The 21,166-nt window shown below is 44.6% G+C and overlaps 1 protein-coding gene across 7 annotated transcripts in view; it reads left to right on the forward strand.

Annotated features, from left to right (window-relative positions):
* Window positions 1-21,166, forward strand: part of LOC105490094 (ALF transcription elongation factor 3) — a 620,895-nt gene that overhangs the window by 546,122 nt on the left and 53,607 nt on the right. For all 7 annotated transcript variants that reach the window (XM_071077266.1, XM_071077269.1, XM_071077264.1 and 4 more), the window contains one exon: window positions 14,055-14,241. In XM_071077266.1, the coding sequence (XP_070933367.1) occupies window positions 14,055-14,241 (187 nt within the window). The remainder of the gene's footprint in view (window positions 1-14,054; window positions 14,242-21,166) is intronic.

Consider the following 21,166-nt stretch of genomic DNA (forward strand, 5'->3'; position numbering starts at 1 on the left):
GCAGTTCCTTTTTTATGTGTATACCCAAGAGAAATGAAAACATATGTTCATACAAAACTTAGACATGAATGCGCATAGTGGCATTATCCATAGTAGACCAAAATGGAAACAATCCGATGTCCATCATCTAATGAAAGGATAAACAAAATGTGGTATATTCATACAATGGAATATTATTCAACCAAGAAAAGCAGCGAAGTGCTGATACATGCTATAGTATAGATGACCCTTTAAAACATTATGCTAAGTGAAAGAAGTAGTCACAAAAGACCACATACTTACATCATTCCCTCTCTATGAAATGTCTAGAATAGGCAAATTTACAGCTATAGAAAGGAGATTAGTGCTTGCTTAGGGCTGGGGTCAGGGAAGCTTGGAGTGGGAAGAATGGGAGTTGACTGCTAATGGATACACAGTTTCTTTTCTTTTCTTTTCTTTTCCTTTTTTTTTTTTTTTTTTTTTTTTTTTGAGACAAGAGTCTTGCTCTGTCTCCCAGACTGGAGTGTAGTGGCGCAATCTCCGCTCACTGCAACCTCTGCCTCCCAGGTTCAAGCGATTCTCCTGTCTCAGCCTCCTGAGTAGCTGGGACTACAGGCGCCTGCCACCACGCCTGGCTAATTTTTTTGTATTTTTAGTAGAGACGGGGTTTCACCATATGGGTCAGGCTGGTCTCTAACTCCTGATCTCAGATGATCCACCCGCCTCGGCCTCCCAAAGTGCTGTTTTCTTTTAAGGAGGATAAAAAATGTTTTAAAATTAGATCATGGTGGTAGTTGTATAATCCTATGAAGATTATAAAATACATTGAATTATATACTTGAAATGGGTGGTATGTAAATTATATCTTAATGAAGCTGTTAAAAAAAAAAAAAAAGAACTCTGGTAAAGTGTTACTGCCATATGGAATATGGAGTTTCCATGAGGATGGCAGTTTGAGGCCGCGCTATCCAAAGGCCTCCTTGAACTGAAAATATATCTGAATAAATGGAAGGACTATTATAAATAAGTATATGGGTGGCAGGATCTCTAATGGGTCATATTGCCTTAAAACGCTCCCATTGCTTGGGGTAAAAGAAGTGTGCCTCACAGTACAGCCTCTCTCTTCCAGGATTGAAGTAGGGAGCAGATGGGTTTACAGAGGTGCCCTCAACATGCTTTCACCTCTATAAGCAGTCCCTGGGAATCTAACGCCCGAGGACAGGGCTAGAAGGAAGCTCAGAGTGTCGGGCAATTCTTGTAGCCCAGAATCTCCCAGCATTTCCCCATAGACCTGGTGCCTGAAAAGCCATCGCGTGGGAGCTTCCCTGCCCACATCCAGCAGCTGCAGAGGCAGGGAAAGCACGCAGAGGAAGTCGGAAGCATGCGGAAGCCGTGTCCTGCCAGCAGGTCAGATGAAGCACTGCCGAGGTCGTTCGCTCGTCTGGGGCAGCCTGCTCACTCTTGGCAGCTGGAGGGCAATGGCCCCCAACCCCTGGCATGGCCGTCCCACCTGCCAGCCGGTCAGCTTAACCTCCGAAGAGGCAGCGCCTCCCATCCCATGCACCCTGGCTCCCACACGCCCACCAGATGGCCGTCACTCCGTCCACGCGTTCAGCTCCCTCTGCCAGGGGAGAAGTTGTCCAAGTGGATGTTCTCAGCTTTCTCATGGCTGGGCCCAGGCCACATGGCAGCTCCCATCCCAGTTGTCAAGGAAGGATGTTGAATTCCCTGCTTGAGCTTCTCTCTGGGCCAAGAAGGGCTTTTCAACTCAGTGTCTCTAGTGGTATCACCCGCCTGAAAGAGGGGGAGGCAAGTTTGTATCACCAGAAGGCAGCTGCTGCTTGTCACAGTCTCTCAAACAGGGCCCAGGACAGGCGGGAAATGCAGCTGCAAACTGGTCTTGCCAAGCTGTGTGGTGCAGAGGGGGCCTGGCCAAGCCAACACAGGGCTTTCAGAGAAGGCTTTTACAGGGGACAAGCCTGGCGTCCTCCAGGGCCCTCCGCCATCTAGACTCCCAGCCTAATTCATGTTCGGACATAAAAAGATCCGTAGCCATTTCCATGCTGCCCAGTGACATGTACAGATCTCCAAAGACACTTCCGTCCGAAGGACAGGCTAGAGGACTCTACCCCATTCAAAGCCTTGGGTCCAGAGAAGACGGCTGTATGGAAACTGTTCTCTGATGGACTTTCAGTATTAAATAAATATGTTATTCCATTATAGTCAGAAGAACTTTCAAGCCCACGAATCTTTGGGAACCAATGCATGTCTGTACATTATTGTGTTTTTTCTTTATTTGTGAAATGCCTTTCTCTTTGGTGGGGCTACCCGTGCATCTTTATTCAACTGAAAGTAAAACTTTGTTCCCAATATGACCCAGAGCTCCAAGCATAGCTTTTTTGTCTTGGTTCATCTACAGGAGAACGTTCTTCACCCATCTGAAAAAGAAAAGCTGATAAATCCAAAAGCAGGGCTGAACCCTGAACAAAAGAAATTGTATTTCTTAGCAAATGTCAGTAGTCAGGTAGTGATGCTGTAAACTCAGGAATTCCATACTAAGAAATGTTTCGAGTGTTGGGACAGAGTCCCCAAGTCACAGTGGCCCTCTAAGCAAGAGAGCAGAGGATCCGGCAGCTGGTTAAGAACTAATGGCTTATTGTCACCTGTGACATTTTATGTCATAAAGGGTACAAACCCAGGAAGTAACTAGGACCCCACAAGATGACATCTGTCTCTCTGGTATCTCAAATTGGGGTTCAAGCCTTGTGTCTCAGCACTCTTCTGAAATTGGAAGTTGGGCCTCAGCACCTCACTCTCTGATACGTCTGTGTAAATGGCCTAATGGGCTGGTCAGGAGGATCTCTGAATTCTTTGGTTTGTAACTGAAAGAGTTCCAGATGCTACAATAGCATCCGCAGTGAAATATGAGACTTAATTTATGTCCAAGTTTATGGACCTCCTATATTACTGAGTTTCTCCTCAGCTAAATGTGGCAGGTTCTGTTGACTTTTATTGTTCCCTAAGGCCAGTAGAAGGTTTCAGGGCCCTTCGGGATATCACAGTGGTGCATAAGTCTTCTTTATGGCCTAATCCCTTCCCCAGGCCATTCCCTACTCCCATCCTACTCCTGGTTCAGAGTTAATGAGCTGTGCTGCCTGTCCCTCCTCTCACCTTGTCCAAATCGGCTCAAAACAGCTCCAAGGTTCCTGCCCCAGGCTGAAGCCACTGACCACTGAGGTTTCCACATGTGCTAAGCTATTACACATTCCCATCCTGTTTATTTTTGGAATTAAGTATAATGTTTATCCCACTGAAATGTCATCAGGTATTGAAAAGCATTTTTCTAAATGACTATTTGATCAAACAAGACTTAAAAATGACTTCGATGATCTATTTAGAAAGTAAGGAAAATAAAAACAGAACATAACAAGGATGATCGCCTGCAACCATGGGTATACTCAGGCAGAATGATAGTCGCAGAGGCTGCTATTATTAAGGAAGAGTAAACATAGCTGAAACAAGCCTTCAACTCAAGAAGTTTGTAAAAGTATTATACATAAACATGAAAAATGTAGCAGCAAAGCCAGAAAACACTAGAGTTATTATGGTATATCAGTCAAAAGCTGTTTCTAGAAAACTTTTGGCAAATATAATGAAGAAACAAGAAACAGGAAAAATTTTAAAAGAAGTAATATAATAGACACCATGCTTTTATTATAAGAGAATATTATATAACTTTTGTGGTAATAAAGTTGAAAATATAAATTAAATAGAATCTTTTGGGAAAAAAATTTAAAAATTGACACAAGAATTAATGGCCAATAACCAAATAATAAATTGTGAAAGATATCAGAGAATTGCCATTCTTAAAGGTTCTGAGATTAGATGATTTTATAGGTGACAAATGATTTTAAACGTTCAAAGAACAGGTAACTTTCATATTACTTAACATTTCCCAGAACACTATGAAAAGGTAAAACACTATCCAATTGATTCTTTTAAGCTAAAACCATCATGATACAAAGCTGTCAAAAATCTCCCCCAAAATGTAAAATATGTCAATGTAAATATTTAGTTCACCTGTGAATATCAACCCCCTAAACTCCTAAACAAAATGCTAGCAAGCGACATTCAGGAATACATGCATAGTCATTTTCCACAATCACATAGACTTGAAAATGGTGACATGTATTTTACTGGTGAAAAGACAATAAAATTTTGAAAATATAGAAAAGTTCAAAAACCGTTTAATCCCCATATTTCCACCATCCAAAAACACCCACAGTTAACATTTGAATATCCTTTCAGCATGTTTTTCCTCTGTGTGTGTATTTTTATATAACTGTGATCATGCTGCTTTGTAATCCACACACTGGCGGGGAAAGACCACACACTTACACCCTCTGAGTTTAGATGAGGTCCTCGGCTTCTTCAGCCAAGGTCACAGGAACGGCTGAGGCAGAGGTGCTCCCACAGAGCTGGAACAGGTGTGCCGTGCACCAGCTCAGATCCCAGGTGCCCCGAGAGGCTCTAACTCAATCTTCAGCAAAACCCAGCATCAGCAAAACCCTATCCTCTCCCAGGGAAAAAGCAAAGTCAACCCTTAGATATTCTATCCGTTTCTCTGTCCCCAGCTAACTGGAATCCTGGAAAGCCCATTTCCTCACAAATCTATTGAGAGAATTTTTCACTATGAACATAACATTTAAAGCACTCGACTTTCTATCCTTAACATTTTTACAGCCTCATTTCATTTGAGTCATTTTTCTCACGAGGCTGTGTACATTCTTGGTAACATGTCCTTTTCAGGTTTGGTATACACCCTTGTGAAATCTGAGCTTCATTCTCATAATAGCAGTTTTAAAATGAATGAATTAATGCCTAATTTGACGAGGTGATAAAATGGGCAGGAACTATAGCAGACACTTTTGTAATTGTTTCATTCATCAGCTTCTGAGATAATTAACCAGAGCTGGAGGTTGGAAGTATTGAGAGAGGGTTCCTTTCTACTGGCTAAATACCAAGTGGTGGTTGCCTGTTCTGGGACAAGATGTGAATGCCCTTTTTCCTCCGCCTCCTGCTAAGTACAGCTAAACTCCATGGATGTTACATATAAAACAAACATAACAAGGCTGAGAGGCAGGGAGAAGGCAAATCAGCTCGGGCCTTCGGGCCCGAGGAAAAGACATGGTGGTGACTTCCCTGGGTTTCCTTTTTTCCTTATATAGCACAGAGTAGATGCTGGAGAAGCCAGCAACCTGGCAGCAGGCACAGACAGAAGCCACAGGAAAGCCAGTTCCCTGTAACCAAAGGGTCAGGAAATGCATATCCTAGCGAGATGAACATTCTTTTTCTTTTTTTTTTAGACGGAGTCGCTCTCTGTTGCCCAGACTGGAGTGCAGTGGCACAATCTCGGCTCACTGCAACCTCTGCCTCCCGGGTTCAAGCGATTCCCCTGCCTCAGCCTCCCGAGTAGCTGGGATTATAGGCACGTACCACCACGCCCAGCTAATTTATGTATTTTTAGTAGAGACGGGGTTTTACCATGTTGGCCAGGCTGGTCTTGAACTCCTGACCTTAGGTGATCCACCCGCCTCGACCTCCCCAAAGTGTTGAGATTACAGGTGTGAACCACCGTGGAAAACTTTTAGACAATAACCACCCTATTCCAGACAAATACCATGGGGGAAAAAAAAAAAAACAACTGTGGTCCCCATCCCCATGAGCAAAGCCTGAGTGGGGGGAGCTTAAACGTCCACCTTTGCACAACTGTAGGGAGACACCCCTCCCTACACCTGCCAACATGGCATTAGTGGAGGCCTGCAAAAACAAGCCATATTTTTAAAAATCAACGTATTATCATACCAAAAATGTTCAGAATACAATAGAAAATCACTCGTCATACCAAGAACCTGGAAAATCTCAACTTGAACGAGAAAAGACAATCCACAGATGTGAATACTGAGACCAACACCGATGTTGTAATTATCTGACAAGCATTTTAAAGCAGCCATCATAAAATGCTTCAATAAGCAATTAAAAACAAGCTTGAGACAACTGAAAAAGTAGGGGGTCTCACCACAATGATAAAGAAAATACAAGGAAAAGGCAAATAGAAATTTTAGAACTGAAAAATTCAATAAGCAAAATTTGAAAAACTCAGTGGATGAGCTCAACCACAGAATGAAGAGAACACAGGGGAGAATTAGTGAACCTGAAGATGGAACAAGAGAAATTGCCTGATAGGAACAACAGAGAATAAACAGACTGGGGGGCAGGGAAGGACAGAGCCCTGGGGACCTGCAGGACTATAAGAAAAGATCTTACATGGTTGTCATCAGAGTTTCAGAAGGACAAGAGAAGGAGAGTGAGGCTGGAAATTATCCAGAAAGTATTCAAACTCATAATGGCTTTAAAAATGCCAAATTTGGCTGGGCACGGTGGCTCAAGCCTGTAATCCCAGCACTTTGGGAGGCCGAGACGGGCGGATCACAAGGTCAGGAGATCGAGACCATCCTGGCTAACACGGTGAAACCCCGTCTCTACTAAAAATACAAAAAAATTAGCCGGGCACGGTGGCGGCGCCTGTAGTCCCAGCTACTCGGGAGGCTGAGGCAGGAGAATGGCGTGGACCCGGGAGGCGGAGCTTGCAGTGAGCCGAGATTGCGCCACTGCACTCCAGCCTGGGGGACAGAGCAAGACTCTGTCCCAAAAAAAAATATATATATATTCCTAAGGTAAAAGAAAAAGAAAAAGAAAGATATTTGGTAACTGCTCTATGGAGTAGCCATTCTTTGATTCCTTTACTTTCTTAATAAACTTGCTTTCACTTTCAGAAGAAAAAGGGTGGGCTGAGGAAGTAAAAGTATTTGGTTCACCCCTTGTTTGTCCCTGGCCCTACTAGTGTAGATTCCTGAGTGGGTAAAACTTCTCCTGGTTGGGGTCTCTATATTTTTCTATTTTATACTGAGCCATCTCAAAATGTGTAATAATGGGACGTAGATGAGAGGTCTCAGAATAGTGCCTCACCGGCCTTGTCCTACCCGCAGATATGTTTCATTGCTAAAATACAATGAAACTTTTCATTGTTAAAACTTTTCAGATTAGTCACCAGCATTTTAAAATCAGGAGATCTGATATAAACCTAAGGATTTGGGACTTCGTGTGAAAAAAATCAAAAGATTTGATAATAATGAGTTCTTGTCTCCAGGTACAGAGATAGGCTGGCCTGGAGAAGCAGCATTCGACCTAGTGGGATTCTCCAGTTTGGTTCCTTCGCCCCAGCTGGGGAGCTGAGGGTCCGCTGACATTTATAATCACATGTTACACGTTTGTTTTGCTTATACCTGAACACTTCCCTCATGGATGCTACTTGTGTGGCCCCTGTGGGTTCTCAGTTTTCAACCTGATACACATGTAAATGGTAGCGTTCTAAAGTTACCAGTTTTAAGAACTCCTACAATTCCCAAGGGAACAGAAAAAAATACATTGCATGAATAAATTAGATGATTCCAATCCTTAATGTGGCAAGGGCTGCAATAGAGAAGTGGGCAATGTGCTGGAGGGACTGGGGAGGAAACATCACTGGTGCCTGGGGGAGCTGGGAAAACCTTTACAGAGTAGGGAAACATAGCCGCTTAGTCCTGCAGGAGTAGGAGGTAACAGTAACTCAAAGGAAAAAGAGAAAAAGGACCTTCTGGCACAGAAAATAGCATGTGCAAGGACACCCTGCTCGAAACAGACCCAGCCTGTCCAGATGCTGAGAAATGTATTATTGCCAAGGTTTAGGGATAAACCCACTGAGGTGAAGCTGGGAATCTGGTTGAGACCAGACCCTGAAGAGCTTCAAAAGCCAAGTTTTATAGAGAAATCATTCTTGGAAGTATTGCAGAACAAACAATTACATTTCAGGATAGAAGCAACAGCCTGCCAGTTGGGTTTTTTTTTGTTGTTGTTTTTTTTTGTTTTGTTTTTTTGTTTTTTTTTTGGACGATAACTCTAGCAATAGCAAACCTCCTGAAGCCCGCATTTACCATTTTTACTTATGTGGTATGGTGTTAGATGAGTTGATATCAATAGTGATGCTATTAATAAAGGATTGCTGTTGCCAGGACACTGGTTACGGTTTGGATATCAAGCATGTGTTCTCAGAGTGTTGAATGAGGAGGAGGAAACATTATTATTCAGTCAATCCCAGTGGAGTGTCCACAGCATGTGTGGTGCGGTGTGGGCACCACAGCTGTCCACACAGCACCAACCAGGCAGAGAGCCTCTAAGTTACCTGTCAGTTAAAAGTGTGTGGACAATTTTGGATATGTCTTCAGGCCCCACAATACACTTGGCAGGCAGGAGCACCCTTGACTGTGAGATCCAAGGTTTTGTCATTTGGGTTCCAAATCTTTTGGGTTATTTTTTGTTTTGTTTTTTTGTTGTTGTTTTTTTGTTTTTTTGTTTTTGAGACGGAGTCTCACATTGTCACCCGGGCTGGAGTGCAGTGGCACAATCTCAGCTCACTGCAACCTCCGCCTCCCAGGTTCAAGCAGTTCTCCTGCCTCAGCCTCCCGAGTTGCTGGGATTATAGGCGCCCGCCAGCACACCCAGCTAATTTTTTATATTTTTAGTAGAGACGGGGTTTTACTATGTTGGCTGGGCTGGTCTCAAACTCTTGACCTCGTGATCTGCCCACCTTGGCCTCCTTAAGTGCTGGGATTACAGGCATGAGCCACCGCGCCCGGCCTCCAGGTCTTTTACTTTACAGTCTGCATTCAGACTTAGCCAAGGCTGGATTCCAAAAGGAAGGTGTCACTGCAGCCATAGGAAGAAACACACCAAGCAGATCATTTAGAGAAAGCTGGACCTCTCTCAAAGGTGTATTTGGCTCTGACCACTCACAAAACCAGTCAAACATTTCATGAAATCAAAATGCAAAAAGTAAACAAACCATCCGAGAGGGAACTGTGCTTAAATTATAGCAGATGAAACTTAAGAGGACATTTAAAGAAATATTCTCAGAAAGGAAGAAGTCTGTCTTAAAGGTTGCTGAAGTACTCTCAAATATTTTTTAATTGGAAAACTGACAGTATAACCTTTTCAAAAGATTCAAACTTTTTTTTAATGAAAAAAAAAACTCATTAACCCAATGATGGATTTTTTCTCTTTACTTTTTCATTCAGTAATCACACATGAACGCCTGTTATGTGCCAGGCACTGTGCTGAGCTTTGGTGACACAAAGACTTTTATTCCATGATCTCAGTAATGTTTTACGGCTGCTGTCAAATGGCACCATGTTCATGAGATGGCACTGGGTCCAAGAACTTGGTAGGTAGTATGCTAAAAATTGTCCAAGTTTGTGTCATCATGTCAACCAATCCGCGTTATCATTTCAGGAAAAAAATCCACTATAACATATTTTTTTTTTGACAGGGCCTTGCTCTGTCACCCAGACTGGGGTGCGTGGCACAATCATGGTTTACTGCAGCCTTGACCTCCCAGGCTCAAGTAATCCTGAGTAGCTGGGACCACAGGCACACGCCAGCACACCCAGCTAATTTGTTGGTTTTTTTGGGGTGGGGGGCAGGGGTTTGGTAGAGACAGGGTCTCACTATGTTGCCCAGGCTTAAGTTAATTTTTTTAGGCATCTTTGGTACGTAAACATGACAACCAATCGGCACACCAAAATTTTCAGTTTGCAATTTTAAATATATAAAGCCTAGGCCGGGTGCAGCGGCTCATACCTGTAATCCCAGCACTTTGGGAGGCTGAGGTGGAAGGATTGCTTGAAGCCGGGAGTTCAGGACTAGCCTAGACAACATAGAAAGATCCTGTCTTTGTAAAAAATAGAAAAATTAGCCGGGTGTGGTGGTACATACCTGTAGTTCCAGCTACTCGGGAGGCTGAGGAGGGATGATTGCCTGAGCCCAGGAGTTTGAGGCTGCAGGGAGCCATGATCGCCACTGCACTCCAGCCTGGGCAACAACAAATTCTAGAGATGTGTGTATATGTGTGTGTATGTGACTCAGCCGAGTCCGTCCTTTCACTGGTACTTGTCTGCAGGGAAGTCCATTCCTGGCTTCCTCATCTTGGCTCTGCCACCCTCGCTGTCGCAGCAGCCCCACGGTGGGTAAAGCAGCTGCAAGCACCCGTGGTGGGAGCAGTCACTACACTGAGGCCAGAATGGTCAGCTGACCCCCAAGGAGCTGCCTTTGTGGAAGTGGGGAGAGTGATCTTGATCCCACAACTGGAGCTACTAGCACCATCGCAGGAAAGTCTGCCCCATCTTTGCTATGACTGTTTCTAGATTATAATACATACTCTCTACCGGGACCATTGAAACGTGAATATATTTAATCCAGACATCGTAAATTGCACAACCCTTACAAGTGAAGTATGAAGAAAAACCTAAACTCTTGGCTCTCTCGGCTGTTTTAGAAACAGATAATAGTTATGCCAGTAAAGCTGTCATTTTAAGTGAATTTCGTAATTGAAGAAAGGAAAACATCAAAGTATAAGGTTTTTCTGCCAATATAATTCAGATCGGAGATGCTGCCTCCTTGGGCTAGTGTGCCTCATCACTTCAGGACCGAAGCCATTAAAGGCGGACAGCGTGGTGACTATCGAATGGGCACTTTCCAAGAAGTTGAAGTGCCGCTTTTCAAAAGACAGTCACTTTGGGGTGCACGCCACAAGGAATCCCACACACCTCGCTGCCTGTGCTGTACACACAAAGGCCAGAGCACACAGAACCAGCATCGCATGTTTTTTTGTTGAGTGCAAGCAGATGGAATGGACTGATTGGTTTTTCTATGGTGTCCAGTGGTTTTGATCACCGATCAGAATGTTCTTTATTCATCTTCATTTGCTAATCGTTGGCAGATGTCACTCCAGAGGGTGGCAGAGAAACACATATCTTTCCTCCACATCTGTGTCCCCCAACCCCATCCTTTTAACAGGGAAGCTTTTGAGCCATGTGTTGTTTTGCTTTTTTGTTTATTTTTGTGTGTTTCCCCCCCAGTGTCTGGGGTGTTTTGGGACCTACCAAAAAACTATTTTTTTAAGTTAAGGGGCACATGTGCAGGATGTGCGGGTTTGTTACATAGGTAAACGTGCCATGGGGGTTTGTTGTACAGATTATTTCATCATCCAGGTATTAAGCCTAGTACCCATTAGTTTATTTTTCCTGACCATCGCCCTCCTCCCATCTTCCACCCTCCAGTAGGCCCCAGGGTGTGTAGTTCCCTTCTCAGTGTCCATGTGTTCTCATCATTTAGCTCCCACTTATAAGTGAGAACACGCAGTATTTGGTTTTTCCGTTCCTGTGTTAGTTTGGTCAGGATAATGGCCTTCAGCTCCATCCATGTCCCTGCAAAGGATATAATCTTTTTTTTTTTTTTTTTAATGGTTGCATTGTATTTCATGGTATATGTGTACCACATTTTCTTTATCCAGTCTGTCATTGATGGGCATTTGAGTTAATTCTGTGTTTTTGCTATTGTGAATAGTGTTGCAGTGAACATACGTATGCATGTGTCTTTATGACAGAATGATCTGTATTCCTTTGGGTTTATACCCAGTAATGGGATGGCTGGGTTGAATGATGTTTCTATCTTTAGGTCTTTGAGGAATCACCACACTGTCTTCCACGATGGTTGAACTAATGTACACTTCTACCAGCAGTGTCTAAGGGTTCCTTTTTCTCCACAACCTCGCCAGCACCTGTTTTTTTTTTGGACTTTTACATAATAGTCATTCTGATTGGTGTGAGATGGTATCTCATTGTGGTTTTGATTTGCATTTCTCTGATGATCAGTGATGTTGAGCTTTTTTTCGTATGCTTGTTGGCCGCATGTATGTCTTCTTTTGAAAAGTGTCTGTTCATGTCCTTTGCCCACTTTTTAATAAGTTTTTTTTTTCTTGTAAATTTGTTTAAGTTCCTTATAAATGCTGGATATTAGAGCTTTGTCAAATGCATAGTTTGCAAAAATTTCCTCCCATTCTGTAGGTTGTCTGTTTACTCTGTTGACAGTTTCTTTTGCTGTGCAGAAGCTCTTTAGTTTAATTAGATCTCATTTGTCAAGTTTTGCTTTTGTTGCAATTGCTTTTGACGTCTTTGTCATGAAATCTGTGCCCATTCATGTGTCCTGAATGATGTTGCCTAGGTTGTCTTGCAGGGGTTTACAGTTTTAGTTTGTAAATTTAAGTCTTTAATCTATCTTGAGTTGATTTTTGTATATGGTATAAGGAAGGGGTCCAGTTTCAGTCTTTTGCATATGGCTAGCCAGTTCTCCCAGCACCATTTATTAAATATTCCCCATTGCTTGTTTCTGTCAGGTTCTACAAACTATTAACCTGGATCCCAGATGTTCATGTTCAGTCAGAATTCAATCGTCTTTTTTTTTGTGATTCCATTGATAGTAACCATCTAGATTCAGCCAACAGGAAAGACGGATTTTTGTTCATAAGGAAGGAAAGAAATATTACGGCCCCTGAGCTCTAACTGTCCCTTGCCCTACTCTGTCTTAAGATCCAGGATCCCTCACTCAATTCTAGACACAAATAACAACAGGCTGGAAAAGAAAGTGCTGCAGCTCAGGCAAGGCATGAACGTGCAGATGTTGTCTGATGCTGAAGAATTTTGCCAGACAATCAGTATGGGCGGCAACATTGGTGAAAGAAATGAAAACCCCACTGGGGAAAGTTATATCCAAACTCTAGTTCCCCTAACCCTGCCGTTCCAAGAGGTGCTTTTATTTTTAGCTATCCTGCAAGATAGTTTCTTGTCTGGCGGTTTTTATAGAAACAAAGCTGCAGTGAGTGTTGCCTCCATCCCCACCCCCATACCCAGGATTCATGAAAGTCCTCGTGGGGCAAAGCATGTATCAAAGATTTAAGGGGTGGGTAAAAGGAGTCCTTTATCGTGTCCAGGCTGCTTTGCACTTGAGACCATCAACCCCCACAAGCTCCCTGGCCCCTGGCCTTCACTGATGCTCGGTCCTATAGAAGCGCTGGTCATAGGTGGAAGCAAGCAGGTATTTGCTGACTCAACATACAAGAGTGACTGGCATTTTTGGTATTTAGAGCTTGACCTCAAAAGAACACATTATGGTGTCTTTCGATTTTGTTAATAAAGGACGTTGAAGATGTTGAATATTATGTGAGGACTGAAATTTTCTTTTTTGCTCGAACACATTCTGGGTGGATGTATGCTATTTGAATTTTTATGGTTAATGAATTACTATTGGAAAGCATCAGTCAATTTTTCTTGTTATCTTTGAGTATGTAATGACTTTCTGGCAAATTTCAGCATGGATGTAAACATCAAGTATAAATGTGAAATGCAGTTCCTATAAGCCACAGCACTGGGATTGAATTGTAAAGCCCAGAATATACAAAAGTGTGTCAGCGAGGGATCTTCAGTTCTCCAGGAAAGCGCTCAAAGGAAGGTTACAGTTTATAACAACATCCCAGCACCTGTAATCGTTACAGCACTCAACTACAGGTGGGAAAAGGGAGGAAGCAAGACATGAACTTGGACAGTCCCTCGGTCTCTGGAACCTTCCAGCAGGCCATGAAAGCTCAGAGCAGAATGCCATGCCCTTCCTGACAGCCCTCTGCCTAATCCCTGCCATCATGCTGCATTTTCCTCTAGGGCAAAAATAAAGCAGTCATTTTCATACTTTGCAAAATAGTTCAAGCTTTTTGGATTTCCTTGCATTTTTGTAGATGATTGGATTTGGGGATGCATTTTAAAAGCCATTCCCAGAACAGCAGCAAAATAGAAACAGCCATTTGAATGTTACACCACCTTCCCTTCCAAAATGGCCACACGAATAACCAGTGCCCGACTACCAAGGGGCACCAACTTCACTCCCGATTTTACTTCTATATATGAGTTGCTTTAACCTTTAGGATGACTTTGACCTCGACGCCTGCTCTTTGAGTTCCAGGTCATGGTTGACAGATGTGTAGGCTGCGTGCCTCCTCCCTCCTTGGGGTGCATGACAGCTTGGTGGTGTTTTCCTGTTTGCTCACTTGGCTTTCCTTCCCTCTCCTTCCCGGGGGTCTCGTGGGCTGGCAGCACCGTGGTCCAGCAGCCCAACTGCAGAACCTCAGTGCCTTCCAGCAAGGGCAGCAGCAGCAGCAGCAGCAGCGGCAGCAGCAGCTCCTCCAGCGACTCAGAGAGCAGCTCAGGATCTGACTCGGAGACCGAGAGCAGCTCCAGCGAGAGTGAGGGCAGCAAGCCCCCCCACTTCTCCAGCCCTGAGGTAAGCGCTACCTGGCTCAGGCCCCTCCTCTGCCCACTTTTGTCTCCAGGATGATAGCAAGTCCTGGCATCGTCCCTGTCACACTGCTGCAGGTCTCCTCCCTCCTGCAGAGCCCCAAGCCAGGTGCTGGACAGGAGGAGGCTGTGGGCCTTGGGCTCCACATTTTCCCCATGCTTTCCCCACCTCGCAGTGTCCTAATTACACAGCTTCCTTTGAAGTACAGAAACATCAACTTTCATTGCTCCCAAATCTCTATCTTGACTTCCAGAAATTTCCAAGTATGCTGTAAACATCACTGACAGGAAATAACCTATGGCTCAGGTCTCCCTCAGGGTCAGCCAGGGCAGTCACTGGACAGGGCCACTCACCGCCTGGGAAGTGTGACCACCTGTAAATCACAGGGAAAGGGGTTTTATGGATTGGACGTGGTCAGATTCTTACCTTTTTGCCGTTTGTCATGGATCAGAAGAACAAGGGCTATAAATATTAATAAAACCTTCTTAACTGTATTTTCTTTGTGAAAATATAAAAAGAAAAATTAGCATCAACCTCCAAAAAGTGATGGAACCTTTTAGAGCTGTGATGAGTATCTATGTGGAAGATTTAGGTGCCTCCTATAAAAACATTAGAAGGTACCAATAAAAACCATTGCTATTTCTACTTTAAAGTAGAAAGGGGAAAATTAAATAGTAATTCAGAGCACGAAGATTCTTGGGAGAGGGCTGAGAGAAACTTCCCCAGGCTGCAGAGCTTTAAGGGTAGACTCCAATTTCTAAACAAGGAATAAAATAGAGTTTCTTCTTGAGTGTGTAAACATTTGACATGACTATGATGGTCAGGTTTAATTTTTTACTTGCAACCCTCTGTACCCTGTGGGGGACCATATTCCTAAATAGGCTCTGAAATGGAACTAAACCCACTTCTACAAACCATCATAGTGGGAGGGGAGCATCTTAATGGGCCGGATCAGCCTCCCCGTGTCCAGCTTTTATAGCGGTGCCTTAGATGTTATCATACCTGAAAGCAGTGGTATTTCCATCTCAGGTTCACATAGTGGCTCTTCAGTCCCTTCAGGTTTTTCCCCTCCCTACTTCTTTCAGGAGGCTGAGGATTTTTGCAGGAGCACTGTGAAATCAGGGAGATTTTGTTTCCCCACTCTCCTCATTTTCTCCTCAGCATCCTTCTGCCCTGCCTCAGGACTCTCCATTCATCTTGAACCATGCCGTCTCTCCACGCTCTCCTTCCCATGAGGTTCTGTCTCTGTCTCTCCATCTATCCGTCTATCTGTCCATCTATTTATCCAACTGTCTATCTCTGTATAAGGAGAAGGCTCTTAGCAACATTAACCTATGAAAGCCTTATGGTAACATAACCCTGGCTTTTCCCAGAAACTAAATTATTATTCCTTCCGCATAATTTCATTTACTCATTCATTCATTCATTTACTCATTCAGAATTCATTCAACAAATATTTACTGAGCATCAGTCACACAGTACTTGGCCCTGGAATATGCAATTATAGGACAGAAAATGTCCCTATCTTCATAGAGCTGACATTCTAATGGGGATAATTCAAAATGAAAAACATACAGGAGTTAGATAAAGTAGAAGAGTTGAGCCGGCTTCTTTAAAGCCTGCTTTATGCTATACTTTGTAGAGAAATTCTGGAATATCTAGTTATAAGAAATAACTGTGTCCCAGGGACAGTACAAGGACAGGGTAGGCAGTGGGGATATCCAAAAAGTGTTCATGTGTCTGAAGATCCCCCATCCAGGCTCCTCCTTGTGGCTTTGCAGGTTAAATTCATGAATGTTCAGTCTTATTTTCATCCTGAAATGTAGGTCCTAGAGCTCCCGTGTTGACTGAAACCTCATTTAAGACCAGTACAGTTGGCCGGGCGCAGTGGCTCACACCTGTAATCCCAGCACTTTGGGAGGCCGAGGCAGGTGGATCACGAGGTCAGGAGTTCGAGACCAGCCTGACCAACATGGTGAAACCACGTCTCTACTAAAAATACAAAAATTAGCCGGGCGTGGTGGTGGGTGCCTGTAATCCAGCTCCTCAAGAGCCTGAGGCAGGAGAATCACTTGAATCCTGGAGGCGGAGGTTGCAGTGAGCCAAGATCACACCACTGCACTCCAGTCTGGGTGACAGAGACAGACTCCGTCTCAAAGAAAAAGAAAAAAAAAAAAAAGAGCAGTGCAGTTATAAAGTGCTTTAAGCCAGTGCTTTTTAAATGTCACTGAGATAATTACAAAGACTTGAACTCTTGGGTGATGAAAGGAGGCTCTTGTCACTTCTTCCAGCAGCTATCAGAGGCCCCTCACTAAGGAGAGGCGGCAAGAGCCTCCTAAAGGAGTCAGTCTTAAAAGTTTAAGTCACCTGAGGCTACGTGTGGTTTTGAATTCCTGGCTTCCCTACACAGAGGACTGCAGAAGCAGCAGGTCGTGTGTTAGCCACGCTGCACGTTCTTTCTTTCTGCAGGAAAGAAATGTATTTGTTGGAATAAAAGCAAAGTTCTTTTAACATTTTTCCGAAGGATAATACAGACACACACACCCTTTAGAAAGAAAATGAGTTTGCAGACTGCAAATGGCAAAGGCGGGAAGTAACATCACCCTGTGTGTCCTCCGCAACTGTGCTGCCTGGTCTGGCGGAGCTGGCCCAGGTCACCTTACAGAGAGCAGTGAGACTCCTTTTCCTCAACCCCACATGACAGTCGGGCTCTTCATAGCCATGCACCTCACATTCCGCTGCTCAGACCAGTTTGTGCTGCTTTGAAGCAGAACGCCTTTGTTCCTCACTCCCCTGCTGTAACATCCTGCTGTGGGCGTAGGAGGCGCCCTGCATTCTCCCCACCGTGTCCCAGCACTCAGAAAACCCACTGGGCTCAGCTGAGATGTGTAGGAGATGTTCTTTCTGCTGTGTGTGTTGAGAGCCAATTTGTTTCACGTAAATCACTGTAGTATGGTAATGCCATGTTCCCACGCGGCATGGAGGGGCCTGCTCTGTGGCATGATGTGGGCTTCATTGGTCTCAGAATACTTTTTCTCACCGGCGTCTAATCTGCTTTCCGGGCACTGTGCAGCCTCTTACACCAGAGCTTTGCAGGGGAAGTTGCTTTTCCACTCAGTTAACATGTTGACCCCACACACGGAACTCCCTCGACCTTTGTTGTACAATAAATATTATGTAGGAGAAAAAAAAATATCCCAGACACATCATGTTGAGGAGATCTGGGATAAAATAGGTTTATCCCACCTCTTTACCTACAGAATCATCACCCAGCCCTTACTATGGCTTGGGTGTACTGTGTTTTCCATTGTGACATTTCCCAAATCGATCTGACTCTGGAAATCCTCCTTCATGGGACAGATGAGCTCAGAGCACATTTTGGAAAATGCTGCCCTAGATCGTTCTTTAAAATCAGCAGAAATGCGATTCAAGTTGCTCACTGATTCAACAAGCTTCTCATTTATTAGGTGCCTATGAGGTGCGTGGCAGCAGGTACTTGAAGGATTTAGATGAAGCAGGGAGCAGAGTGCATGGTGGAGAGCTGGTGCCTGAGTCAGAGGGAAGATCAATTAGGGAGGAGAGTCGTGGCTGAAAATATAAAGCAGCGAGCCAGCAAACAAACCAGAAGCTTGGGCAGAAACCCCGGGTGGACGGCTCAGGAGGCGGACTGCTGCATGCCGTGGCCTGGCGTCTGCAGCCTGAGTTTCCCCTCCTCACTGCCACTAAACTCTGTATCCTTGCAGCTTCCTTGGTCACAATTGCCTCATTTCCAGAATGCAAGATATTCCTGCTCTGCCTAATCTGTGAGGTTGTGGGTGGGGGCGGGAATGATGATGATAAAGGAATAAGTGGTACAATGTGAGTGACAGTTCATTGTGAGTTCTTATTAGGAGGAGAGACATAGTAATCTGCCTCCCTGACCTAGTATAGATGCCGCAAGGGATACTAAAGAAACAGAGACCTGGCCCTCGCCTGAAAGAAGCATTTGGCTTTTTTGAAGACACAAGACATATATACACATGAAACAAATACAAACATCAAAAGACAAGGCAATTGAGTGTAACAGAGGGCAACAAGTACTGTTTGGAGTGTTCTTGGTGTTTTCTCCAAAATTCGGATCTAATTTTGTCATCTTAGGTTGAAGACTGACATTTCTCGAAGGAATGCGGTCCCCCTCTCACGAGGCTCTGCCAGACAGTAGTGGGAGACACAGTGATGCAGCAGTGGAGACAGCTGGTCTTTAAACCTAGATGAGTACGAAGTTAGTCTCGGTAGAGCCCGGTAGCTGTGCAGCGCTGGGTATGTCCCTTAGGCTCTCTGAGCCTCATCTACAAGTTAGGGGTGATAACCGTGCTTAGCGGTAAAGATTAAATGAGATAATACACATGAAGTGGGAGTTAAACTGTAGGTATTCTGACAATGGAAGATAATGGACGCCCTTGAACGCCAGCCTTAGGAATTTGGATTTTGTTTGAGAGGCAATAGGAGGTTATTGTAGATCCTTGAGAAAAAAAAAAAAAAGTATGATTTAGTGATGTGTGGAAAGTGGGTACTTCAAACTGATTTCTTCAGCTGTGAAGTGCCGAAAAAATGACCCTAAAGCATACCAGGCAGTGGGCCTGTACTAAATGTATTAAATTCTGCCCTTCTGTTAATGCTCCTGCTGGGAAGTTTCAGTGTGAATTTTCCCATGTGCAGCTGTGTTTTGGCTACAGACAGACTTCCGTGTTCTCTCACATAAGAGATGTGAGCGGTAGAAGGCTCTGGATGGTGGCAGCGAGGAGAACTAGCGTGAAACGCAGTGGTGGGGCCAGCCTGAAGGGTGTGTTCTACCGTGTGTGTGTGTGTGTGTGTGTGTGTGTGTGTGTGTGTGTGCGCCCTCTCCCAATGTGCGCCCTTTCTGCAGGAGGCCCCTTCAGCACCCGTTCCTATTTACTGTGCCCCATTTCTCTAGGGAAGCTGAGGCACAGGTGAAGGCACTGACTTAATGAGAGAAAAGGGGGTTGGGGGAGACAAAATTAGAAGCCATTGATTTTTGCCACCAAAGTAGCTTTCAGGCGGTCTCAGCTAATCTCAGGGGAGGTGAGGGATCCCCTTGGCCGAGAAGCTGTTCTGTGTCCCACTGTCCTGCTTTCTCTGACCATGGGAGGACACCTACCACTGCCACATGCACCGGGCAAGCTCCATAGGTTTCCCATGTTCCCGTTCTCTGGAGAAGCTAAATAAAGCGAGATCATGATTTACATAGAACTCAGAGCAAAAACGTTGTCTTTCTACTCATTTGCATATTTCTCTGGAGCCTCTGGTTCTGTTGGTGGCATGAAAACAAGCAAAGAAAAAAGTCATGTCAGAGACCAGAATCTGTGTCAGGGCCAGGGGGGTCCCCCCTTCCCCACCTACACTCCAGGATGGGCTTCTGCATCCTCACAGCCCAGGGAAGGGGCCTTCATCCTCCTTCTGGCCTTCACTGAAATTTTCCTGCTTCTCCAAGTCACCAGCCACCCTGTGCCAGTCTGCCCTGAAGGGCAGTTGGTCCCATCTGGTTTCGGGCAACCAGCAAGATGTCTACAGTCCATGTCATAGCTCTGGTTGCCCGATCCCCATGCTCTGTGGCCAATTCCTTTTGGCCCCAGGCCCCTCTGGTCCGTCAGAGGCTTCCCATTTCCCTGAGCTGTGCCCCGGACTCAGCCAGGGCCCCTGCATCTATGATGCAGCCCTCTTGTTCCCCCTCTGAAATCCTCAATGCCTGGGGTGAGGCCAAGAGCCCTGAGGTCTGCTTTTTTTTTTTTTTTTTTTTGAGACGGAGTCTCGCTCTGTCGCCCAGGCTGCAGTGCAGTGGCGCGATCTCTGCTCACTGCAAGCTCCACCTCCTGGGTTCACACCATTCTCCTGCCTCAGCCTCTCGAATAGCTGGGACTACAGGCACCCAACAATATGCCCGGCTTATTTTTTGTATTTTTAGTAGAGACAGGGTTTCACCACGTTGGCCAGGATGATCTCGATCTCATGACCTTGTGATCCGCCCACCTCTGCCTCCCAAAGTGCTGGGCCTCCCAAAGTTACAGGCGTGAGCCATCACACCCAGCCAAGTTCTGCTCTTAATACAGGCCTCACTGTTGAAAAACAAACCTGATACTTCAAAGGAACCTTTTCAATTTATTATGTTAAACTGTTTTTTCTCTGGCAACAGACTCAATTTGCTCTAGACTTAAACTGATCAAGCTTGAAGTATGGAGCCTAAGCAGTGTCTTCTTACTCTAGCCTTGTATCTGGTCTCCCCTGAAACAACGGATGACACGAATTCGAAAGGTGGAAGGCCACAGGGAAGAAAAAAACATATCACCTTAGCCAACATATTTTCCCCATTTCACTTAGAGTCACAAATTGAAAATACTCTGGCTAAAATTCTCTTATTCTCAATACATCTTTTTTTGTCTTACTAATCATAATACTGGATAAATTGACTTTTTTTAGACATCGGCATTTAATCCCTGTAAAATTATTGGATTGGTCCTTTATTTATTTATTTATTTATTTTTCCGAGACATAGATTCTTAGAGACACAACTGAAAACTACAGACCTCTTCAAGGAACAATATGCATCGACACATTTCCCATCCATTTCAGGGCATTCCCTAGCTATCCCCACACCTTCAGTCCCAGAGCCAACCTGTAGGCCACAGTTCCAAACCAGTGACTTTCTTGAGTTGCTCTAAGTCAGCAAAACTGCTTGCGGGAAAGTGTTCCATCTCACCTCCATGTCCGAAATATTTCTAGCAAAGTGTGATGGAAGCAGGTTGGAGATAGACTGACCCAGTCAGGCTGCCAGAGATACACAAGTCCCTCTGAAATAGATCTATATGCAAAACAAGCCATCTTCCCAAGGTCATTGCTCCTACCACCAAATAAC

This window comes from Macaca nemestrina, chromosome 13 (genome assembly GCF_043159975.1).
Source record: "Macaca nemestrina isolate mMacNem1 chromosome 13, mMacNem.hap1, whole genome shotgun sequence".
In the NCBI taxonomy this organism is placed as follows: Eukaryota; Metazoa; Chordata; class Mammalia; order Primates; family Cercopithecidae; genus Macaca; species Macaca nemestrina.